Below are 27176 nucleotides of genomic sequence, written 5' to 3' on the forward strand. Positions count from 1 at the left end.
TTGGCCAAGTTTCAAAATTGTCCTATATGCATGAGTGATACATCATTGGAAAGCTTAAAATCTCAATTTTATGGGGGAAGAAAAATTTTGAACAGGAGGGCATTAAAAAAAAAAAAAAAATTTAAACAGCAAAGCCCAAACTGGATGTGACAGCACGCGAGAGCATAATTAAAGATGCCACAATTTTAACGAGATATTATCGCGTAGCCTACTTACCTCTTTTCGCTCCAAAAACTCTATGTAGCATGAGTGTCAAGACAGCTGTGAATGGCCACAGCTGGATTTTGGGGGGATTTTATGGGTGAAACATGGTAATATAACAAGGGTCACGATGCAGAAATCGCAGACATCAAGGAGTGGTCGAGATGTTCTTTTTCATATATTTACCCTTTTAAACGTGTTTTTTTTTTTTTTTTTTCTTTGTTTGGGTCAATTATTTAACATCTAAAATATTGGGGAAAATACGACAGTAAAGAAAAAAATACAACTAAGCGATAGTTATGAAGTAGATATCCGTGACTTTTTTAAAGACAACATTTTTTTCATTGTGACGTAATTTGTTTAAAAGTTTAAAATATGCGAGTGAATAATTTTTAAAAGTTTTTTTTTATTTTTTTTTTTTAAACAAAATATTAGACATCAATTAATAATTCTAAGCTAAAAATGACAGACATTTTGAATAATAAATATCATTAATTACCTTCGTTTTATGGCTGGGTTGAAACAAAAGCAGTTGCGTGGCGTCTTGGGGTTTCCAGGGTAAAACGGACAAATTAAAAATAGTTCGGGGGCTGAATGCGCCATGAGTCTGCTATGGCAGCATATACACATATTGTTCTATCAAACACAGCAGTTTTTTGGGCTTAAAATACAGCAGTTTCTTTAAAAAAAAGAGTGCAAAAGCAGAAACAACTTTTTCAGTCTTGTCTGTGTTTTCCGCCACATATACATATATATACATATATATATATATATATATATATATATATATATATATTAGGGCTATCAACGATTACAATTTTACAATTTTTAATCCAGTTAATTACAGCTTAAAAATTAATTAATCGTAATTAATCGCAATTAATCGCAATTCTAACCATCTATAAAATATGCCATATTTTTCTGTAAATTATTGTTGGAATGGAAAGATAAGACACAAGACTGATATATACATTCAACATATAGTACATAAGGACTGTATTTGTTTATTATAACAATAAATCAACAAGATGGCATTAACATTATTAACATTCTGTTAAAGCGATCCATGGATAGAGGGACTTGTAGTTGTTAAAAGAAAAATGTCAGTACAAGTTATAGAAATTTTATATTAAAACCCCCTTAATGTTTTTGTTTTAATAAAATTTGTAAAATTTTCAATCAAAAAATAAACTAGTAGCCGGCCATTGTTGATGTCAATAATTACTTACACAATGCTCATGGGTGCTGAAGCCTATAAAATCAGTTGCCAGCAGAGCGCCAGCAGAGGGCGACAAAACCCCATAAAACAAAACAAGTGAGAGTTTCACTGTACTGTCATTTAAATCTGTCTGAGCGGGGCATCTGCATTAATTGCGTCAAATATTTTAACGTGATTAGTTAAAAAAATTAACGCCCGTTAACGCGATAATTTTGACAGCCCTAATATATATATATATATATATATATATGTGTGTGTGTGTATGTATATGTGTATATGTATATGTGTATATATATATATATATATATATATATATATATATATATATATAAACGGTATGCTTACAAATGATGTGAAAATGACAGTGAAATTCTTTTTAAACACTAATGGCTGTTTTTCTGTTAATGCTTACCCTGCATCCGTTCTACCAGCTGACAGAAATGTGGAGGATGAAGGATTGACTTTGTGTTTTGTATTGCACACAGGAAATGAGGAACTCGTCTTCTCTGTAGTGTCTCTTCATTTACCCTCTTTTCCTCTCATTAGTGTCCCACAGCAGCTAGCCAGTTATTTGGTGACAGGGAAATGATAACGTGCCTACTGTTTTTGGGCGGAAATGGCAGGGTACGTTAGGCCCGACGCAGCAGGGGCCATGTCAGTTATCCATGTTGAAATGCCAAGAAGGACACCTGGTTAACATCAGTGAGACATTGTCTGCTAATGGATTGGAGTAACAGCAGTAATACACATTTTACTTATACTTGGTGTTGGTATTGAATACAATTCATGTTGTAAATTAGTGCTTTTGTTTTGTACCATTTTAAAAATCGATTAATTTGCTCATTGTTCATGTTGGCTACAAATATTAAAATTATCCTAAGTATACAGTAATTGTCAAATATTCGAAGTTTTGCTCAGTAAATATCGTTATTGTGTAGAATACTGTCCTACAACACTGCAAATGCCATAATCTAAAAAATGTGCATTAGTAGAGTAGGAATGTGAATAAGGAATGTGAACACTTTGAAATTTCTTAATTGTCTGTAGGCTGGTCATAAAATTTGGTCTGATCATGAAAATCACATGAATTAAAATGTGAGAGTATTATACATTATTTTTCATAACCTTTGTTGTCATTTTATCAGGTTTGCAAGACAATTTGCATTAAAAAGGCCAAGGATGTCCTGAGACCGAGAAAGAGCCCAGGCGACCAACCCCTCGTGTCGAACCACCCAACAGGGTGACTCTTAGCAGGGGCGGACTGGGACTAAAAAGCAGCCCTGGACTTTGACTCAGCCCAGCCCACAAGAATCGCTTTACGAAGGGAAACAGACCCCCTAGGGGTGTCCGGGGGCATACCGCCCAACCCCCCAACCCCGGGGAGAATTTTTTTTTTTTTTTTGTTTTTTTACATTTTATTGTAAAATGCATCAATTTCTTGCACTTTAAGAGAAAATGAAGAAAATATGTCTAGACTCTCACTGTCTGGGTGGCACGGTGGCTTAATGGTTAGCACATCTGCCTCACAGTTCTGAGATCAAGGGTTCAATCCCGGGCTTCGGCCTTCCTGTGTGGAGTTTGCATGTTCTCCCTGTGCCTGCGTGGGTTTCCTCCGGGAACTCCGGTTTCCTCCCACATCCCAAAAACATGCATGGTAGGCTGATTGAACACTCTAAATTGTCCGTAGGTATGAGTGTGTGCGTGAATGGTTGTATGTCTCCTTGTGCCCTGTGATTGGCTGGCAACCAGTTCAGGGTGTCCCCTGCCTACTGCCCGAAGTTGGCTGGGATAGGCTCCAGCACCTCCGTGACCCTCGTGAGGAAAAGCGGCATGGAAAATGAATGAATGAATGTCACTGTCTGACTTGGGGCGCTCAAAGTACTGCAAGGCTGAACTGGAGTTGGGTTCATTTTCTGTACTAGCTCTATGATAGACCTAAATAAACAAATGAAAGAATGTATTTTTCAAAGCAAGTTTTAAGTATTCGGGCAAATTCCACATTCTGAAACTGTCAATGATTATGATGATGATGACAATGACAATAAATTCATTCATTCATGTATCCGATTGATTATAATATATCTCTATATATCTCTGTCTATAAAACAATTTCATTGTTTATGCCATAATTCAGTGGTCTCCAAACTATTCCACATAGGGCCGCAGCGGGCACAGGATTTCATTCCAACAAAACAAGACAACACCTATGCACCAATCTGGTGTCTTACAAGTGTAATCAGTTGATTGCAGTCAGGTGCTGCTTGTTTTAGCAGAAACTTCATTGGTTAAACTGTCGGTACTCGATCGGTTGAAAGAAAAACCAGGCCCCACAGTGGCCCTTGAGGACCGGTTTGGAGACCCCTGCCATAATTAATCTTGCCATACAAATAATAAATTTCAATGAAAATACAATAAACATTTCAAGACAAATCCTGTATACATAACCTTCATTGGAAAGTATTAACCAGAAAACAAAACGATATATAAATGATTAAAAATATATATCAATTTAACTACCTAAACTGTAAAGTAAAACCATTCATTTTATTAATATTTTGTTATATTTCTTCTGAATTAATATTGCTGCTGCGTGTGCATACGTTGTTTTACAGCTAAAATATTTTTTCTGAGGAGAGTGATAGTAGGACTAGCATATTGTAACTTGACACGATTGCCAACGGGTACATCGACTAGCTGGCACTAACCCTTTAATTGTCATTTATTTCATTTAAAATGTACCTACCTGGTGGATAACAATTGCCAGTATACCGAACAAGTGACCCTCTTCATCCATTTTTACTTGCTCTGCGCTTGTCTGGGGAACTTCCCTCCCGAACTTCCACCAGTTTATCATTACCCCCTCCCTCTTTTTTTCTCTCTCCCTGAACCGGCTGCGCGTCAGAGCGGCTGCCGCTCCCCCTCTCACGCCGGGAGTGGGCTGCTGTTACCCGACGTGGCCGTTGCAGCCAGACTGCTGCTTGCGAAAATATTTGTCAACTTATGACATTTTGATGCTTCGCTCTCCAGTTTCTTTAATTTTTTTCTTCCTAACCTTCTTCGCGCCACCCTTCTCTTTTCTTTTTTTGCCACCACCATCCATATTGTGCATTAACGCTCGTCGCCATTTTGCTTCCACAAGGAACCAATGAAGGCAACTTTGTGCTTCTTTCGTTCTTCTATCAGACTGGCGATGAACAGCCAGGCACATTGCTGCCACCTGTTGGATTGGATGCGAACTGTAGATAATCAGAGGCAAGGGGGGACAATAACAGTGATGTATAATGAATGGCGGCCGCCGGCCGTCCAGGGCACCGGCCGTTCTGTGATCCTCCAGAACCCACAGATTACCAGTCCGCCCCTGACTCTTAGGCTAGCTTCATACCGCAGATCTTTATGCGCAAATCCAATTTTTTCATGTTTTTCCGACTCAAGTAAGGCATTAACTTGAGGGTCTGAACGGGAAAAGTCGCGTAAAAATGGACCATTTCAAATCTGATCTAGGTCACTTTCATATGTGGTTAAAATCCAAGCTGGGCCACATTTTTCCAAAAAATCGAAATTTGTGCAGCAATTACGTCAGCAAAGAGCGAGAGAGACAGGGCGCTACGGTAGCAGTGCAACCGTGCATTAGCGACTAGCTTGAACGCAGCTTTTGGGGAAGGAGCGGGCTTGAAAACACTCATAAAAAAAATAAAATGGGTTGAGGATAAGCCTGAGAATGCTCGGTTTTCTCTCTGCTCCAAATGAGCAATATTTCAAGATTGCTTACACGGCCGTGAGTCGGGGCAAACTGTACGTATGTGTGTGTGTGCATCATGTGTAGTCATTTGTTTTGATCCTCCTCCGCGTGCAGGTCAGTTTGCTCAGCGCATCTCGGGCTACGAATTAGTGCGCATGCATTGGAATTGTGCATTAAGACCTGCGGTATGAACCTAGCCTTAGAGGGCAAGTGTATGGAGGTGAAAGAATGAAATAAAGTGACGGATAAAGAAAGGGGTCATTTGACTAATATATTGCCGTAAACTACAACACATCTATGTGATTACTGTATGTTCTGCATTATGGCTTAATCGTGGATTGATGCATGTCTGTCAAAGAACCAGGATATGTGCATATTTTTAATGGTTGATCTTCACAAAATGAGGTCTGAATGCAGTAAAATCCTCGTTTCAAAATGCTTAGGGATTCCTCCCAAAAGAAGTTATAAACTTACCAGAGTTTTTCTCATTTAAAGCGACTTTGTACATCATTAATGCTGTGGTGATATGCCTTGTCTCGTTCTGAGAACAACAGACATTAGCTAAGAGCAAAGTGGATCGGCAATTGCGTAATAAGGCGCATTGTGATATCATATCTTCACTGATTTTAAATCTGCTCATTGGCTGTTATACTTAAAAAAGTGATCTCACATCACATAGATGATGAACTTCATCCAGTGAAACAGTGGAAAAATTTAAATCCCGCGGGAGGTCATATCTAGCCTGCTTAAACTAATACCACACAAACAATTACACTGTTTTCAGATTTTTCTCAAAAACCATGTAAACAGGCACAGTAAGAGTGGTTAGCACATCTACGCCTTCCTGTATGGCATTTGCATGTTCTTCCTGGGCCTGCGTAGGTTTTTTCGGGGTACTCCGGTTTATTCCCACTTCCCCAAAACATGTTCGTAGGTGTGGGTCTGTGCGTGATTGGTTGTCTTATTGTGCGAATGGCTCACAATCAATTCAGGATGTAGCCCGCCTACTGCCCGTAGTTAGCTGGGATAGGCTCCAGCACCCCGGCGACCCTTGTGAGGGTAAGCGGCAGGGCTGAGGGTAAGAGGCCATTATAGGGCCCCCTACCCCACCCTTGCCACTGGCTTGTCCCAACAACATACTCATTACTTTTAACGTTTTGCAGGCAATGACAGTGTAAACTTTCAGATTATTTAATTTGAGATGAACAGTTAAATTTAACAGACAGTAATATGATGTGACACAATATAAACAAACAATTTCCATTTATTGTCCCATGTAGCCTACATGGGACAATAGATGATAAATCTCTCTCCATATAGCCTGCTTCCCTTCTGGCTCCATACATACCCTTACATCATTTTGATCATTCTCTGTAAAAGATTTTACAGAGAATGGGGGGGGGGGGGGGGGGGGGGATGTGCAAAAAAAAGAAAAAATGTATATTTAAAATATTTAATATGTTAAAGTTTTTTAGTATATGGCGGAAAACACATACAAGGCTGTAAAAGCAGTTTTTGCTCTTGCACCCCTCTTTAAAATAAACTGCTATATTTTAAGCCAAAAGAACTGTTGTGGTTGATTGAACAATATGTCTATACAGTATGCTGCCATAGCAGTTTCATGGTGCATTCAGCCGCCGAACTTTTTTTAATTTGTCCATTTTACCCTGGAAATCCCCGTTTACAGATGTCACGCAACTGCTTTTGTTTCAACCCAGCCATAAAAAGAAGGTAAGTAATCATATTTGTTATTCAAAATGTCTGTCATTTTAAGCTTATAATCATTAATAGATGTCTAATATTTAGTTTAAAAAAAAAAAAAAAAAAGACTTAAAAAAAAATTCTCTCGCATATTTTAGACTTTTAAACAAATTACGTCACAGTGAAAAAAATTTGCATCTATAAATATGTCACGGATATCTACCTCATAACTATCGCTTAATTGTTTTTTTTTTTTTTTTTTTGGTACTGTCACATTTTCCCTGATATGTTAGATGATTAATAATTGATCCAAACAAAGAAAAATTTAAAAATAATGTTTAAAAGGGTAAATATATGAAAAAGAAAATCTCGACCATTCCTTGTTGTCTGCGATTTCTGCATTGTGACCCTTGTTATATTACCAAGTTTCACCCATAAAATCCCCAAAAAATCAAGCTGTGGCCCTTCACAGCTTTGTCTTGACACTCGGTGGGACATACTACATGGAGGTTGTTTTTTTTTTTTTTTTTTTTTTTTTTTTTTTTTTGACCGAAAAGAGGTACGTACGCGGTAATATCTCATTAAAATCATGGCGTCTTTAATTATGCTCGCGTGCTCTCACCTCCAGTTAGGGTTTTGCTGTTTAATTTTTTTTTTTAAATGCCCTCCTGTTCAAATTTTTTCTGCCCCCCAGAAAATTGAGATTTTAAGCTTTCCAATAATGTATCACACATGCATATAGGACAATTTGGCCAAATTGGGGGTCTCACAGCGGAACTTCAAGTCACCTGAGTGTTTTCCGCCATACTGTATATCGAGTAGAACATAATATTCAATCAGACAATGATTTAAATAAAAATTAAATATGTGAATGTAAAGTAAAATAAATTTAGGGTCATTCAGGGGCCCCTATGGTCCTGAGGCCTGAGACAACATTCCAGGTTACCACCAACCTCCCCGTCGACGGGCTTGGTAAGCGGCATGGAAGATTAAGGATGAATGTAAACTTGATCGGTAGGATAAAGTGAACCATCATATATAATAAGTAGTTGATCAACAACTAACTACACAACCATCAGGGTTGTTTTTCGAGCGTTTCTCCAACAAAGACAAAATTCCAAGGTGCATCCTGACTTCAGTTGAGATTGTGTTAGCATGACCTCTGGAGACCTATTTAAACAAGACATACTAGGAATTTTGCTCAAATACTGTGACTGTACAACTGTAACTTCAATAGGCCAGTACAATGGGTGAATGGTTAGCACATTGCCTCACAGTTCTGAGATCAAGCGGTGGATCCCGGGCTCCGGTCTTCCCGTGTGAAGTTTGTACATTATTCCCGTGCCTGCGCGGATTTCCACCTACATCCCAAAAACAGGCATGTTAGGTCGGTTGAACAAATTACCCTAGGTGTGAATGTGAAAGGATGTTTGTCGATGTGTTTATTGTGGATCTTAATGTATAATGCTCCTAATAGAATATACGGTTCTGTAAATCCATTCTTTAGTTTTCTTTGACAAGTTGTGAGTTTTTGTCTTTTTTCCCCAATTTTATTAAACAACTTCATTATTCTGCACTGTTTTGCAGTCATGAGCAGAAAAGTCACATCAGTGTTTTGACATTAGAGGCAGGTGAATTTTTTATCACATTCCAAGGGCACTTTCACACTAGTACTGTTTGGTCTCAACGGACCAGAGCTTTTTTTTTTTTTTTTTTTTTTTTTTTTTTCCCAGATAGTCTGCTTCTGTTTAAATGTAGACGCACATCCAAACTTTGGTTCTGACCAAACAACCGAACTCAGGTCCGCTCAAAAATCGAGGGTCTCGGTCCACTTTGCTTGTGAATGCAACCGGAGCAGGTTGTGCTTTTGCTACTGTATGTGCCATGTCACAGCGTGGAGCTGGAGAGTGCGGATGCAATTCAAAATTAACAATGGCAAGATGACAGACGATTTAGCCATGGCCAAATATTGTTGTGCTAGAAGTTGCATTTCATACACAGAATTGGGTTCTAATGTGGCGATTGTGTTTTGCACGCTGTTGCTGAACGTACCATGTGAGAGAGACTCGCCGAGACAGGCGGAGCCTCTCGGGGAGGCCATTTTGCGAGTCTCCCTCTTCTGGAAGAGGTTTTGACAGTCCAAAAAGTCCCGACAGTGAGAGCGAACGTGCCTTTGTATCTTGGGTTACCACGCAGTTCCCTTTAGAGGTTTAATTTTCCCAAATGCATTTTCTATATACTCCAGTTCACTCAGCATTGATTCGGGAGAGAGCGACCCCACCACTGGCTGAGCAGCGACTTGCAATGCTACATTACGTCATTTTCATTTTATTTTGATTTTTTTTTTAACTTACATGCATAAAAACGTCTGCTTCACAAAACAATCAGCTGAAAAAAAAATGAAACAGATAAACGGTCATATTATCATTGCAAAATAAGTGTAAGTGTTGCTGCGAGGTAGCTCTCAAACCAGAAACTGGTCTTCTTGGTATAGTGTGAAAGCACCCTAACACATCTCCCATCAAAAACCATTACATATAGTTTTACAATGAAATAAGTCACATTTTGCATGAATCAGGTCAGTTTTATGAAAAATATTTTATTAGATGCACGCTGGATCAAACCATGGATAATATGCCACACAGACCAGCCAAAACTGTTCAGCAAGATGAAACAAAGTTCAAAGAATAGAAATAAATCATTTTAAAAATAAATAAATAGGATATGCACACAAAAATTCTTTTATGAATACTGCACAAAAATGAATTGTTTATCATACATGTTTTAAAATATATATAAATATAATTTACATTCTACTGAGTCACAATTAAGATACATCTAGGGCAGCAGCAATCATTGTAAATTTAAATTAGGAAATTAATATTTAATTTCTATAATTTTGCACTAAATGTACACAGAAATTCCTGAAAACATATCAGTATGTCACTAACATTTTCCCAACAAGAACAGTTAATATTATCCCCCGTGCTCTCTCTACAAAACTACATTATCGGTGTAAATGAGATTAGATGATTGACATACATGGACTGTAGGCTTTTTGGCACTCTAATGTAATGCAACTGATTAAATGATATTTGCTGTTGAATTCCTGTCTTGAGTAAATAAATTTGATTGATATAGACTATTGTTTGTCTGTTGCTAATTACATATTGATTGTGCAGAGCATTTATTTGAACAGCAAATAAATTAAAAAAAATAAAAGATTTGAATGTAGCCAGCTTGACTTTTCATCCACACATCTTCACATTAACATGTTGCGATAATTCTCTGAATTCATTTAACTTCATTTTTAACATACATGTATTCTGCTCATGTGGTGGTGGCTGCAAATTAAGAACGGAGGAAGAAATACAATTGTAAAGAAAATAATAAAAAAATAATAATAATAAAATAAATTTAAAAAAATCAGACAATATACATCTCCTAAAATACCGTTTTGTTGTATTAGTCTGCGTTGTCATTGCTCTTGCTAGTTTATTGAGCATAACTGTGCTTTATATTGTAAAAAGATTTTGTTCAAATGTATATAATTCGTGTTAGGCAGGACAGTTAAATTTTCTTCCAATAAATAGCAGAGAATACAATTAACCTGTATATTCACCTGTTGCCATTCACATTTAGCAGAGAATACAATTAACCTGTATATTCACCTGTTGCCATTCACATTACAGAATGCAATAGCTTTGTGTTCAGTTAAATGGAACCAGATCTCCCTTCTAAATTCTTATGTTAATTGAGATAATGTCCTTTTAGAGTACATATATATTCGCGGCATCTGGCGTCAAATTTATGGCATGTCAAATGTGCTGTTTCGAAAAAGGTTGGGAAACGGTGGGCCCATATTCCCAAATTGGACAAGCTGGGAAACATCAGAACATTTTACCGAATGCTGACATCAGTTGAACATGAAAGTAACAGCAACTTTTATAGCAGGTTTGCTGTGAAAATGCTGATATAGATATGCTTACATGTCTGAATGGGTGATGCTGTGGTAAGCCTTTACAAAAATCCATACGCTAACAAATCAATGCTTTCATTTGTCTTTTTTTCTAATATTTCCTGATTAAACAGCGCTCTCTAGTGGTCATCGAGCTGAAGTTCCCTCGGTTTGCTGATATAGTCCTGAGTTACAAAGAAGGCTACATTGGGTGAGAAGTCTTTTCTCTCAAGTCCGAGGCTCCAGTCTGTGAGACAGTTCAAACAGGGTCTGCTGATTGTCAATTATATGAAGGTTATCCATGTAAGCTCGCACTTCTGCACTGCTCTTTGGTCTTATGCCATTTCCTTTGGAGGTTAAAGAGAGATAATTTATTGTAAAATCACACAAAATAAAATAAACAAAATAATCATACTGACCTAAATGATCCTTTTGACACTGTCTGATGAGGCGCACTGTGTCTGCTATCATATGCTGTTGAAGATGAGTGACAATCATGTCAGCAATCAATGCCTTTTGAAATCCAGCATCTTGTCTTTTTCAGGACTTACCAGTTTTTCGAAATTTACCAAATTATCATGAAATGTTTTGTTGCCTTCATGAATGAATGTGATATCTGAAAAGAAAGGGTACTACTAAGAGAACTACGAGAGACAATTAAGACGATGTCTTGACATATTTGTGTCTTCATCTTGATCCTCCCCAATATAGGCTACAGTGAGGAAAATAAGTATTTGAACACCCTGCGATTTTGCAAGTTCTCCCCAATGATGGGCGGGTTTGAAATTTTCATGGTAGGTGCTTGCCCACTGTAAGAGACAATCTAAAAATAAAATTCCGAAATCCCAGTGTAGAATTTTTAAACAATGTATTAGTATTATACCACTGAAAATAAGTATTTGAACACCTGAGAAAATCAATGTTAATATTTGGTAGAGTAGCCGATGATTACAATTACAGAGGTCAAACGTTCCCTGTAACGTTTCACCAGGTTTGCACAGACTGCAGCAGGGGGTTTGCACCACTGCTCCTCACACATCTTCTCTAGATCAATCAGTTTTATGGGCTATTACTGACAAACACGGAGTTTGAGCTTCCTGCAAAGATTTTCTATTGGGTTTGGGTCTGGAGACTGCCTAGGCCACTCCAGAACCTTGATATGCTTTTTATAAAGGAAGTCCTTGGTAATCCTGGCTGTTTGCTTCAGGCCATTGTCATGTTGGAAGACACAGTCATGACCCATTTTCGATGCTCTAACTGAGGGAAAGAGGTTATTCCCCAAAATCTCATAATACATGGCCCTGGTCATCCTCTCCTTAATACAGTGCAGTCGCCCAGTCCCATGTGCAGAAAAACATCCCCAAAGCATGATGCTACCACCACCTTGCTTCAGAGTAGGGATGGTGTTCTTGGGATGGTACTCATTATTCTTCTTCCTCCAAACACTATGAGTAGAATTAAGACCAAAAAGTTCCATATGGAACCTATTTGACCACATTACTTTCTCCCATGACTCCTCTGGATCATCCAAATGGTCATTGGAAAACTTAAAATGGGCCAGGACATGTGCTGGTTTAAGCAGGGGAACCTTCCAATCAATGCATGATTTTAAACCATGACATCTTAGTGTATTACCAACAGTAACCTTGGAAATGGTGGTCCCAGCTCCTTTCATTGACAAGCTCCACCTGTGTAGTTCCTGACTGTTTCCTCACCATTCTTAGGATCATTGAGACTTTATGAGGTAAATCTTGCATGGAGCCCAAGTCCAAGGGAGATTGACAGTTATGTTTGGCTTCTTCTATTTTCTAATGATCGCTCCAATGGTGGATCTTATATCACCAAGCTGCTTGGCAATTGCCCCGTAACCCTTTCCAGCCTTGTAGGGCTCTACAATTCTGTCTCTGATTACTTTTGACAGCTCTTTGTTCTTGACCAATTGGAGTCTTTCTGATTGTATGAGGTGGACAGGTGTTTACATGCAGCTAACCGCCTCAAACAGGTCAAAAAGTCAGACTTAAAAAGTCTACCTTCACTCCACTTATTTGTTGGACTTTTTAAAGGCGACTAACAGGTCTTTGAGGATTAGAATTCTAGCTAATAGACAGACGTTCAAATACTTATTTGCAGCAGTATAATATAAATCAATTGTTAAAAATGAGTGATTTCTGGATTTTGTTTTCTTTAGATTGTCTCTCACTTGTGGACAAGCACCTACCATGAAAATTTAAAATCCGTCCATCATTTCTAAGTGGGAGAACTTGCAAAATCGCAGGGTCTTCAAATACTTATTTTCCACACTGTAAGTGGTAATAAGTGTAACCTGCCTTTAAGTAACAAAGGAAGAAAGGGGATCTTTGGTGCCTTCATCTTCTTGAAAATGTCTCTGTAGGCCTTATGGTTCAGTGAGGGATCCTGTGAAGACATTTTCAAAACAAATTTGTGGGATGCTTAATGTGCGCAATGTGCATGCCCTGGGACATCTTTAAAAACCAGATACATTTTTCTTTCCTTCACTGATAAGGGAATAAGGCAAAACGTATCCACGATATTTAAAAATATACGATACACTCACTACACACGTAGTTGATGTTTTGAAGGAAAAATGTTCACTCAAGAAATTTTATATTTCTAGTAAGGTATTGGCCGTTAAAAAGTGCTTATGTTCGAAATGAATCTAACGTAATTTGAATTGAATTCAACAAATTTACTAAAATATATAAATGACGAATACATAAACACCGTATATAGATAAATAAACAACATCGGTGTAATAGTACTATAATGAATACATAAAATGTACACATAAAAATGCACTTACTGTGATGCTCTCCAGCTCGGAAAACAGCTTTTTAAATTTCCCAGGAATTTTCTGCAGTAAAAAAATGACATACTACATGAATTGTCGAGATGAGAGAGAAATAACAAAATTAATAGAATTGGTTATTACTACCTCCCAAGTCTGATTGAGGCGACTGACCGCAGCAGTGTTCAAGCCCATTATAATAGCAAAGAAACAGTGGAGGTTCCTCTGTGCTTTGCAGCTACCAAAAAACAGACAGTAAAGATTAAAAACTCGGCAAAAAAAAAAAAAAAAAAAAAGTCATGTAATTCATTGATCTGCCACTAGAGAGGGCAGCACTCTCGCAAATACTGTTTTGCAAGCACTCTTCTCTCCGAACAACTGTGTGAATAGGGGCATTTCATGATCAACTCGTATAAATTAATGAACATTTATAATGTTAAGCCGACTATAATGTTACATACAAACGGATCATTAAAGGAGCATATTTGCTTTAAAATCCCTTTTTCCCCACTCCAAATCTGCAAAAGTCTGAGCCATTCCTTATTTGAATTTATGGCTGAATGTCCGCTTGAAAGGTATTCAACATGGCAATCGGACCATGGGTACATACCTAAGGGCAGGGGCGGACTGGGACTAAAAAGCAGCCCTGGAGTTTGACTCAGCCCAGCCCACAAGAATCGCTGTACACAGACCCTCTAGGTGGGTCCGGGGGCATGCCCCTCCCGGGGGAATTTAAAAAAATATTTTATTGTAAAATGCATCAATTTCGTTCACTTTGAGAGAAAAATGAAGAAAATGTGTCTAGAGTCTAGACATGTCCAAAGTCAGGCCCAGGGACCAAATGTGGCCCGTGGACAAATTTCATCCGGCCCCCAGCCTCTGTCATAAAAGCAATAACGTCTGGCCCACACACAGACTTAATAAATTGGTCAGCAGCACTGCTACCAGCATATGAAGTAGGTTACACACTAAATGCTGCTCCTCATTTACCCACTAAAAGGCAGTGGCACTCCACGCAACATTACCCCGTGTGACCCTTTACTCCCAATTTTCTAAAATGGCGACAATCAACAACAACAAAAAATTGATTGCGATGGCCGACGCTTCAAGGATAGGTGGAAATTGGACTATTTCTTCTCTAAAATACGCAACAACTGTGTCTGCCTCATTTGCAAAGAGACAGTCGCTGCTTTTAAAGAGTTCAATGTCAGGCGATATTACCAAACAAGACAGGCTGACATGTATGACAAGATTACAGGGAAGATACATAGCGATAAACTGAAGCAACTTGAAGCTAGTTTAATTTCACAGCAGCAGTATTTCGCAAGAGCCCGAGATTTGAAAGAGTAAGCCACAAAGGCTGGTTGCGAGATTGTTGAAATTATTCATTTAAAAAAATAATAAAGCAAATGTGACACACACAATGGCTTGCTAAAATTTACTTAAATATATTGTTCTACGTAAAGGACGTCAGCCAAGGTCGGCCCCCCACATTTTTAACACACCAAATCTGGCCCCCTTTGCAAAATGTTTGGACACCCCTGGTCTAGACTGTGACTGTCTGACTTGGGGCGCTCAAAGTACTACAAGAATGAACTGTAGTTTGATTCATCTTCTGCCCTAGCTCTATAATCAACCTGAATAAACAAATAAAAGAATTTATTTTTAAACCAAGTTTTATGTATCCAATTGATTATAATAACACCTATCCCGTGTCTGTAAAATGACTTCATTTTTTATGCCATAATTAATCTTGCCACACAAATAATAAATTTCAATGAAAATACAATAAACATTTCAAGACAAATCCTGTAGCCTTCATTGGAAAGTATTAACCAGAAAACAAAACGATATATAAATGATTAAAAATACATATCAATTTAACTACCTAAACTTGAAAGTAAAACCATTCATTTTATTAATATTTTGTTATATTTCTTTTGAATTAATATTGCTGCTGCGTGTGCATACGTTGTTTTACAGCTAAAATGTTTGCCAATTGCTAATATACTTAGCAAGTAACCTTCTCCATCTCAACCCGGTGGCAACTAGAAAGTCCGGCAAAGCTCTTATCGCTCTATCCTGACCCTTCGTGGGCCACAACAAGTCTTTCAGCCAGGTGCATTGCTGCCACCTGTCGGATTGGATGCGAACTGTAGATAATCAAAGAGTATAGAGGGGATAAAAACAGTGATGTATGTATGGCGGCCGCCGGCTGTCCAGAGCACCGGCCGTTCTGTGATCCTCCAGAAGCTACAGATTACCAGTCCGCCCCTGCCTTAGGGTAGGGTAGTGCATATGGGGCGCCGTTTGTAAAGCAGCACATGCTAAAAATTACGACAACATTTTCTCACATTTAGCGCCACGAGGTGTTAAAATGCGGTGTAAAATGTTTACAGTCACTTTTTTCTTTGCAAATTTACAACATAGTTTAGCAACTTAAATATTTATTTTTAAATAATAAGTTTTGGACTTTAATGTTGAAATCCATAACTAAATGTTTATTTAAATCGAAAATGTAAATCTTAAATTTATATTCTAAATATATATTTTACATTTATATCCCAAATAAATATATGACATTTATATCCGAAATATAAATCCTAAATCTGAATTTTATATTTATATCAGATTTAGGATATACATTTCGGATATAAATTTCATCCTAAATCTGAATTTTAGATTTACATCAGAAATTTATATCCGAAATATATATCCTCAATCTGTATTTTATATTTATATCAGATTGAGGATATATATTTCGGATATAAATTTCATCCTAAATCTGAATTTTATATTTATATCAGATTTAGGATATATATTTCGGATATAAATTTCATATATTTATTTAGGATATAAATGTAAACTATATATTTAGAATATACATTTAAGATTTACATTTACGATTCAAATAAATATTTAGTTCTGGATTTAAACATTAAAGTCCAGAACTTATTATTTAAAAAAATAAATATTTAAGTTGCTAATCTATGTTGTAAATGGCAAAAAAAAAAAAGTGACTGTAAAAATTTCACACCACATCTTTAACACCGCGTGGCGCTAAATGTGAGAAAATGTTGTCGTCATTTTTACAAACAGCGCCCCATAAGTGCAAAGTAGGAACAGTGTTTGTTAGAATGATTAGATGGATGCTTACTGGGAGGCAATCTTGATGAACTTCTTGATCAGCTGTACTCTCTGACAGAGCGTCGTGCACAACAGCACTTCAGTCATCACCCACAGTTGGATCTCGTTGCAGCGTTGAAGTATCAAGTCTAGCGCCGCTGTGTAGCCACCGCTGGCATTGCGCCTAAACGTGAAGTAGATCAACTCTTGCTGCAAAAACAGCAATGCGGCCCATGAATGAGGCAGGATGGGGATTAGTTAGTTTCAGGTGCATGATTTCCCCATCAATAACCTCGGAAAATGAAAGTCAGGTTCTAATACAAACCTCGTGAATGGAATGAAATATTGTCCAGTCAGTGTTGCTAAGAGCAACAGCCATATCCCATGTGTTTAAACTAAGCATGCGGGCAGCCCTCTGTTGTAGTTTTGAGTTTTCTGTAAACGGGTTCTGAGGAGGGAAGAAAATAAAATCAATGTGATGCAATGTGCAAAATTTTCAGTTTTTATAGTTCCTAGTTTGCTTTACCAGTGGCTTAGAGGAGTCTGCCGTCGAAGAATTTATGAGACATTCTCAACCCCAGGAAACATTAGCCAAGGCCTCAAAGGTTCACCATCTTCTATCTATATCAGTGAGTAAACTCTAAGATGACTATGCTTACTTATATATGGCGGAAAACACAGACAAGGCTGAAAAAGCAGTTTCTGCTGTTGCACCCGTCTTTAAAATAAACTGCTGTATTTTAAACCAAAAGAACTGTTGTGTTTGATAAAACAATATGTCTATATGCTGCCATAGCAGTTTCAAAGCTCAATAAGCCCCCAAACTACTTTTGATTTGTCCGTTATACCTTAGAGACCCCGGTTTACAGACACTGCGCAACTACTTTTGATTCAACCCAGCCATAAAAAGAAGGTAAGTAATTATATTCATTATTTGAAATGTCTATCATTTTTAGCTTTGAATTTTTAATTGTCTAATACTTAGTTTAAAATAATTTAAAAACTTTATAAAATTATTCACTCGCATGTTTTGAACATTCAAACAAATTACATCACAATGAAAAAAAATAGTGTTTGTAAATAGGTCACAGATATCTACCACATAACTATCGCTTAATTGTATTTTTTTGTTACTGGCGCATTTTCCCCGATATTTTAGATTACAATCGATCCAAACAAAGACAAATTGGGAAAAAAATGTTTAAAAGGGTAAATATTTGAAAAGAAAATCTCGACCACTCCTTGATGTCTGCGATATCTGAATAGCGACCCTTGTTATATTACCGTGTTTCACCCATAAAATCCCCAAAAAGTCTGGCTGTGGTCATTCACAGCTGTGTCTTGACATTCGGTGAGACATGCTACACAGTTTTTGGTTGTTGGATTGGATGCCAACAAGGTAAGTACGCGATAATATCTCGTTAAAATCATGGTGTCTTTAATTATGCTCTCTTATGCTCTCACCTTGAGTTAGGGTTTAGGTTTTTTTTTTTTTTTTTTAAATTAAATGCACTCCTTTAAAATATTTCTTCCCCCAGAAAATTGAGATTTTAAGCTTCCCAATGATGTATTACACATGTATATAGGACAATTTTGAAATTTGGCCAAATTGGGGGTCTCAGAGTGGAACTTCAAGTCATCTGAGTGTTTTCCGCTATATGTATGAATAAGTACTTAATATTATGTTTTTTTTTTTTAAATATGTCATGTTTTTGTTGTTGTTGTTGTTTCTCTGCTATAAAAGTAGGTCAACTCATTACCTTGTGAAACCAGGAAAATGCGAGCCCACCAACAGATAATGACCAATGATGTTGATGATATAAAATGTTCTGATGTTCCATATAGCACATCTTGCAGAAAATTATCCAAGAGGAATGTAATACAGAAGTTGTAAAGGATTTGAATATAATAATAAATAATTTATTCATCTTCTGAATCACTTATCCTCACAGGGCCACAGGGGTGCTGGAGCCTATCCCAGCTAACAAAGGGGAGGAGGCAGGGTACACCCTGAACTGGTGGCTAACCAGTCACAGGGCACATAGAAATAGACAACCATCCATGCTCACACTCACAGACTATTTGGAGTGTTCAATTAGCCTTGGGGATTTGGGAGGGAGCTGGATACCCGGAGAGAACCCTCGCAGGCACGGGGGAGAACATGCAAACTCCACACAGGGAAGCCGGGATTAAACCAACAATCTCAGAACTTCGAAGTGCTAACCACTCCGCCACTACTTAATAATATATATTTTTAAAATTGGTTTAGGTTCTTGTGGTTATATCATGGTAGGTGAAAAGTGTCTTATGACTGTGTTCTTCCTACCAGGACTTCACCCAGGTCCTTTTTACAAACATGCAGTCTTCCAACCGGCCGTAGGAAAGAGGAGAAAAGTGTGTCATGTGGCTGCAGGAGAAGTCTGCCTGTGTGAGGAAAAATAGGTATCACATATTGCCAGTGGCATGTATCAGGCAAAATCAGTCAAGCAGCGTGCAGGAGATAGGACTACACGTGGAGGAAGTCAGACACTGACTTAACTGTTTATTGATTGACTATAAAATGGTTCTCCCTTTTAAATGTGACAGTTAGTGCTTGAACCAAATATACTGCAGTTTAGAAAAACGGTAAAGGTTAATCATGTACTGTATAGTATCATCAGTAATATAGTAGGATTAAATGTTAAATATGTATTGTAACACCAGTAATTTGGTAGGAGTTTTTTTTTTATTATTATTTTAAATAGTGCAACTCGCTAAATGTCATCTTGGTGGTCTATCTATCCAACCACCGATTTTTATGGTTAGAGGCGAACTGAGGTGTACTGCAAAAAGGGATACTAAAAACTGAAAGCAACTGCATTTGTTTCCCGATTTTCCCAATAGCATATCGCACTAATGCTATTTTTACACCGTGACGTCACCATCGTAAACCGGAAGTTGGTAATCATAGAAGTGCCCTCGCATACAACCCATGTTAGTACTGCTTGTTTTCTGCCGGTAATCTTTCAAAAAAGAACATGCCAAGTAAACCCTGCTGCTATGGAGCTTGTAGAAACGACTCTAAACATTATGACATAAAAAGGATGTTTTCGTAATATGTTTCCCGAAGCCAAAAAGTCAGAGGAAAAAATGTGAACAATGGATCAACTTGTGCGGATGTCCAAAAGACCAGTTTAACGCCAGCAAGGGAAATCCATTCACCTTCATATGCTGTAAACATTTTGTCGGGAGCCATGGTCTTACAAAGGACAAAGAAATATGCCATTTTGATATTTTTACTTATTTTTTAATGTGGCGTTTTGGCGTGCTGCTTCTGTCTGACAATGAATTACCTAAAAGAAAAATTTAAATGGTACCTGACTGCCACTGTTGTAACCTTAAATGTTGTAAAGAAACAACTTTAGTAAGGGGGAAGTGGAAATAAATTAATAGAATTAATATTTGTTATTAATGAAAAAATTTAAAGTGTTCGTTGTCTGTCACTGAGTAGCATTTGCGATCGCTACACAAAAATAGCAACGTAAATTACCCCCAAGAACGGTCAGAGACATAAGACAACCAGAGGATATAATATATAAGAACTATAGGGCATATAGTGGTAAAGGATTGACTGTTCAAACAGGAGAATGTCATTGTCAGTGGTGTAAGGCAATGCACACAAGAAAAAGGTGGTGATAAAAAAGCTACCTCTGGATTAGGTCAACTCTTTATCCCATCTTTTTCAGCCCTCGACCGTCAAGCCATCTCTTTAACCTAACATTTGTATGTTCTTCTACATCTTTACCAGTAAATTTGGCACCAGGGACATCATTTTTTGGACAAAATTGGTAGGTTTAGCTCAGTAAACATCTCGTTCGTAAACTATTTACATGCATTTAGCATTAGGGACAAACGCGAGCTTGATCCACCTAGCAACAATTGCTAACGTCATGAATGTTAATGAGCAAAACTGACGTGTTTGCGTGCGGTACACCATTGCCGTTACAAGTTCTATACCTAATTGAATCATATCAAGGAATACTAATAATCAATCATCACTTTGTAAACATGTAGTGTTTACCTCCAGGATAAGTGACGGCCACCAGGACAAGTTCATCCTGGGAAAAGTCCATCCTCTCAGCCACTGTTTGTAACACCTCCTGTGCCACAACCCCAGGATGGACTCTCATGCTCAGGTAGGAGTCCATCGTGATATACACATGACATGACACTAAACAAGAACATACACAGTAAACTATGTCAAGGCAAGAAACCTAATGCTTACCAAGAAAATAAATAAATTGAGTGATCAATTAAGGTCAACTAAAACTGGTACCCAATACTGTATTAGCATTTCAAAAAATAAATACTGAATGAAAATGTTCTATCTGTGATAATTCTGTAGTGGCTTAAAAAAAATACAACCTCCTACCCAGCACCATACCTGTATTTTCTTGAGCGCATTTCACATTTCTTTTAATAAAAATATTCCAGCTCGTTTTTAATCATTTCCATATACTAGTTGCTCAAGGCAAAATGTCATATTGATCATGTGTGTGTGTGTGGGGGGGGGGGTTCTATACCAGCTGCAATCTTTGTTCCTTGCTTCCACTGGAAATGCACGCTATTTTGTGTTTTCTCCCAAAAACATAGCAGTTGTCATGTTCACTGAATTATCTCTTCCCTTGAGAGGCTTCCCGCCAGCATGTTGTTGCAACCACTGTTTGCATTGTTTTTCACAGCCAGATCATAACTCAGGAATGTGCATGCCAAACTGTCACATTCAGTCCTTGGCAGAATCCCCATTGTGCTACTGCTGAGAATAATGCCCCACCAGAAAAGCTTTAGGACAGTCTATGATGGCATGAATGTGTGTGTCTTTACCTTCCTTGGTCTTTCTGTGTGCGCTCCTGGAGAGGATTCCATTCTCTTTTAGACTGAATTGATGGAGAAGTGTTTTGCTCTAAAAGAAGGGACATAAACACTGAGGACCACGCAACACTGTCCAACAAGACAGGAAGTGTGCAGGATACATAAATCAGCTAGTGGAGAGTATATTTTATGCATAAAGGCCTCTTCAGTTACATCATTCACTCACCTTTCTTTGCGGGGAATATTCCTCCACAGTGCTGTTTGAAAAAAATGTAAAAAGAAACAATAAAACACCAACTAACAAAGGCCCAAACATATTTCATTAATAATCACTTGAAGTCTTGTGAATTCCCCTATTTTATTTACATAAAATACGTCTTCCACAATTTCTAATCAAAGCATATTCGTGTAATGGTCCACTTCATTATTTCAAGTCAATGTCAAGTAGGTGAGAGAAGATTGGTAGATTTATTCCCCCCAACCTTTTTATTTATTCACCTCCCTTGTTACAGATGGGTATGATGGATAGCCCTGTCTCTATTAGGGTTCTTTGCATCACAATAGGCATTTTGGCACAAAGCCTACCCTGAGGGATCCACTGGGTGGGTACCTCGTAAAAATATATTTCAGCGTGCAGTGCTGTGAATCATGAGGCAGCATCATGAAAGAATTCTCAAGTAGTAATGCAGTTAAGTTACTGAGCTCTTAGGAGCACATGACGGGTTTTCTTTTGCAGAAAAACTGGATTGACTCAGTCTGCATTCTGTATCACAAAGCAGCCAATCTTGTCCTCCCAATGGGCTTCATTGTATAAAAAACCCATAAATAGTGGAGTATGTCACTTAGTAACAACCAGACAAAGTGCAGTGGTTGTGGTGTTTCTCCCTTTCTGAATGTAATGGTAGTAGTGGGAATGAGTCAGTGCTGGGAAACAACAAAAGCAGCGGCAGAGTTAGACAGGATCATTTGCACTGCCTTCTAATGGGCAGCAGGACAGAGCCTCCCCAGAGAGAATCTGATTGGAGATTGTGGTCCATGGAAGGAGGGACAGGGAGGGTCACACATGCCACACATGGTAAGTGTCTGGCAGCTGGGGGATTTTTACCTCTGCCAAGGAGGGTCATATTGTCATTTCTTTTCATTTGGTTGTGAGTAGGATTTCACAACCACTTAACCGAGTTCTACAAAATCTTAGGGAAAATGAGTCAGGTAACCACGGCCCAACTCCCTTTAATTTTTGCATGTTTTTTTTTTAAAATAATACTTACATCTTACTTATTTTATCAGGTGGGATTCTATGAAGCTGCACTGATCAGAATTTTGATCCTTTATTGAATTTTACCCATTTATTATGAATGTCAATTGAAAATACCAATTAACTTTAGATGTTGTATAAAACTTATATTCAAATAGAATGCAATGATAATTTGCAAAACAATTTAAACCTATATTCAGTTGTATACACAACAAAAACAAGATATTTAAAAGTCCAAATGATGATTGTTACCATTCTTTATATATTATATAACATATTATATATATTATTATACTATTATATGACAAAAAGCTAGGTTAGGAATTCTTGCCACTGTGTCACCTTTCTTTTTAATAACACATAATAAACTTTTGGACACTATTTGTTGCAAAGTTGTAACATTTTCCAATTTCCATTCTTACTCGATGTACAGTACTACTACAATTTGCAATCAGGTTTTGAATTTACATATTACACAACATTCTAACTTAACTGGATTGGGCATTTGTACGTTTATACTTCTATATGCCATGTTCTGGGGGGGGGGGGGGGGGGGGGTAGTGAATTGTCTGGAAAAAATGCAGCTGAGATATTGCTGAAAAAAACCTATGTGATACTTGATGCAGTAATTGCCATCTGTTTTATTTTAGTCTCTGCATTTCACAGTGCAATTTATTTAAATTTACCTAATTAGTTTAAAAATATATATAATACTGTATATTTAATCTAATTTTGTTCATGCACTTATGCTAGCGACATATAATGACCGAATGAACATTTAAAGTTTCCTTCACAAAATGGCAGAAGCACAATAAATTAGTGTGTCGAACTGTTGCCATTCAAAAAAAGATAAGAAAAAAGAAATATCAATAGCTTTGATATTTTACTAATTTGTGAGGTTGCTAATACAATATCATTATCTCTATAGTTTTTTTTTTGGGGGGGGGGGGTTTCTTTCTTTTGTTATGTTGTTGTTGTTATGTTTTTCTTATGTAAAATACAGTATGTGCTTCGGCTTAATTAGGGCACTTGCACACCTATTCCTTTCTGAATGTCTTGTGCTGTTTTTGCATATGAATTAGAAGAGATAACAACTGCAGCTGCAATCTTTTGACAGACAGTTTCCATAATTATACTAAAAGAGTAATTTAGCCACAAATGCAGCTTTGAAGTAGCATGCTTTGAACCTCCGGAGTGATTCCTGACCAGTGAGGGTACAGTTGGGTCGCAAACATTTATAACATATAAGGCTAGATGTCTAAAGGTGGGAGTCAGCGCTAAAGTAACTATAGTGTTATTTTGCGTCAGAGGATTTCTCTGTGCGCTCCACTAAATGACTATGGTTTTGGTTGGATATTGAGAAAATGTAAAAAAATATATATTTTTTTTGGCTATACAGGAAAATTACTGCATCTCCAATGTTTGTGATAAACCAAGCCGTGTAATTTTTATACCACATTGTGCCTTTGTATGTGTGTATATCTGTGCACATGCGTTGAAATCCTTTTTTTTTTTTTTTTTTTTTTTTTTTTTTTTTAACAGCTAACAATTATTTGATGAACATGTAGCTCATTTCTTGAACATTTTCATGCAGAGAAATGAGAAGTTGCTGCTTCCATTGAAGATGAGCTTGCTCGTTATCAGCAAGGACAGAAAATGTGCCAAATTATCGCTATCAAAATTGCTGCCTCGCTTCAATAACTTCCAGTGCCACACACCCTAGGGTGTTCTGCGTCTCATGTGGCAACATCACAGAGCTTCAACGCCCAAAAGGTATTGGCTAACTTTGGCAAAAAGTACCCAAATTGATGCTCATGCATTTATTTGAAGCTATATTAACTACGTATGGGAATGTTTTGTGTCACGTTAGGTTTCAGTGTTAATAGGTTTTGCCTTCTTGTCTCGGTACATAAACCTGTGATTCATCCGGTGGCTCATCTTTGTTTAATTCCCTCATTTCCTAGAGATTCTGCCTATAGAGCTCCCTGACTTTCATATCCCCATGCATGAAAGCATACAACGCTGCATTTCCTCAGCGATCTCTGAAAGAATGCATTGATGAGAGAAGAAGCTTTTCCTTTGTGCTGTGTAGCTTGAAGCTTCCTCTCAGAACTGCACCAGTTCTGCAGAAGGTCAATCTTTGTTGCTTTACCTAGAAATTTTTAACATTGACATTTATATAGAACCCCAATTCTAATGAAGTTGGAATGTTGTGCTGAACATAAATAAAAACAGAATATAATGTTTTGAAAATTATTCATTCATTCATCTCCTAAGCCACTTATCCTCACGAGTGTCGCGGGGGTTCTGGAGCCTATCCCAGCTTACTAGGGGCAGTAGGCAGGGTACTGAATCGGTTGCAAGCCAATCGTAGGGCACAATGAGATGAGCAACCATTCATGCACGCACACACTCACACCTACTGACAATTTAGAGTGTTCAGGCACCGTACCTACTTTTGGGATCTAGGAGGAAACCAGAGTACCTGGAGAAAACCCACGCAGGCACGGGGAGACATGCAAACTCCACACAGGGAGGCCGGAGCAAGGGATTGAACCCTTTATCTCAGAACTGTGAAGAGGACGTGCTAACCACATGTCCACCGTACCACAGTTTGCAAATCATGGTAAACCTATATTTAATTGAATACACTACAAATACATGATATTTAACTTATACAAGCCCAGGAATATGTATAGTATTCACAGAGTGAATATTTTATGGTAGTTGGTAAAAGAAAAACAAAAATGTGTTGGTTATGCCTGCCGTTGACACAAATGGAATACATCTAATTCATGGCATTAAATGCTCATCTTTCAAATGCTATTGACGGCAGTAAGCAAAAAATTTTGATTGGGAGGGCTAACAGCGAATGAACATTCGTCTGACCGTCTGTTTAGCAGGTAAAGCTGAGCGGTCATTAATTCAGCAGGGACGAGAATGAACAGTGGTATTTGGTATTTGGCAAAATTGATTTTGCCATGCGGCAAAATTGATTTTGCCATGTGGCTTTTTATTTTTGGTACGTGGCAAAATGGATTTTTGGCATGTGGCATTTTTTTGCTAGTGGCATTTTTTTGCCATGTGGCAAAATTGATTTCGCCATATTTTTTTGCCATTTGGCTTTTCTTTTTTGGTATGTGGCAAAATGGATGATTGTCAATGCGCTGTAATGGTAAGTGTATGGTCAAAAATCACAGCCACACGTTTTTCTGCCATTTAATATAAATGGAAAATCTGGACAAGCATAGGCGTCAATGGCATAGCCTGACTTGGGTGCCATTTGAATGTCAATGCGCTGTAATGGTATGTGTATGTTCAAAAATCACAGCCACACGTTTTTCCATTTAATATGAATGGAAAATTTGGATGTGCATAGCAAAAATGCCATATACAAAAAAAAAAAAAAAAAATGCCACGTACCAAAATCAATTTTGCCACATACAAAAAAAAATGTCACATGCCAAAAAAAAGTGCTACATCGCGAGATCAATTATTTTGCTACATGGCAAAAAAAAAAAGCCACGTGGCAAAGTTGCCACATACCAAATACCACTTTTCGTTCTCGCTGTCTCTTCATTAATTTGCTGCCTGTCAAAATGAATTGGACATCTATCTCTGTCAATAGCAGCCAATGAGTTAATGTTATGGAACGTCCCACAGGTTATCACGCTAATTGGGAACAGATAGGTGCGATGATTGTGTGTCAAAGCAGCTTCTCTGAATTACTCATTCACAAGCAAATTTAGGCCTATTTGTGAACAAGTGGAGGACAAAATATTGGAACAGTTTAATGTTGTTCAATGTTCCTCGACATACAATTGCAAGAAAATTTCATCTACAGTCCATAACACCATCAAGGCCGAAAGACAATAATGGGTGCCCGTGACCTTCAGGCCCTTAAATGGCACTGCAGAAGAAACAGAAATGCTGCTGTAAAAGAAATTACAGAATGAGTTTAGCAATATATTCCCAGAAACATAGGCATTTTCTCTGGGCTGGGGATCATTTAAAGTGGAGTGTGGCGAAGGGGGAAACTGTTCTTTGGTCAAACTAATCACAATTTGAAGTTCTTTATGGTAAACTGGGACGCCTTGTCATCTGGACTATAGAGACAAAAACAACCCAAGATGTTAACAGTGCTCCATTTAAAAGCCAGCATCTGCAATTGTACGTCTGTCTCTCACTGAAAATGGCTGGCGCATTTTTAAGGGTAAAGTACGATAACGGTGACCTCGGACTGTTTAATATCTGAAGGTGTACACCAGGCAAGAATCAGAAAGAATTCCACCTACAAAGCTTTAACAATTAGTGTCCCTA

The 27176-nt window shown here is 37.7% G+C and overlaps 1 protein-coding gene across 1 annotated transcript in view; it reads right to left on the reverse strand.

Moving 5' to 3' along the window:
* Positions 1-9478: 9478 nt before the first annotated feature.
* Positions 9479-27176, reverse strand: part of LOC130915289 (rap guanine nucleotide exchange factor 5-like) — a 30105-nt gene continuing 12407 nt past the window's right edge. Inside the window, exons 7-18 of the mRNA XM_057835228.1 lie at positions 21828-21858; positions 21614-21692; positions 20811-20960; positions 19077-19174; positions 17076-17198; positions 16782-16960; positions 13772-13862; positions 13640-13690; positions 13146-13233; positions 11370-11434; positions 11238-11292; positions 9479-11165 (exon numbers count right to left, since the gene is read on the reverse strand). Of these exons, the coding sequence (XP_057691211.1) occupies positions 11047-11165; positions 11238-11292; positions 11370-11434; positions 13146-13233; positions 13640-13690; positions 13772-13862; positions 16782-16960; positions 17076-17198; positions 19077-19174; positions 20811-20960; positions 21614-21692; positions 21828-21858 (1129 nt within the window). The 3' untranslated portion in view covers positions 9479-11046. The remainder of the gene's footprint in view (positions 11166-11237; positions 11293-11369; positions 11435-13145; positions 13234-13639; positions 13691-13771; positions 13863-16781; positions 16961-17075; positions 17199-19076; positions 19175-20810; positions 20961-21613; positions 21693-21827; positions 21859-27176) is intronic.

This window comes from Corythoichthys intestinalis, chromosome 4 (assembly GCF_030265065.1).
Source record: "Corythoichthys intestinalis isolate RoL2023-P3 chromosome 4, ASM3026506v1, whole genome shotgun sequence".
NCBI lineage: Eukaryota > Metazoa > Chordata > Actinopteri > Syngnathiformes > Syngnathidae > Corythoichthys > Corythoichthys intestinalis.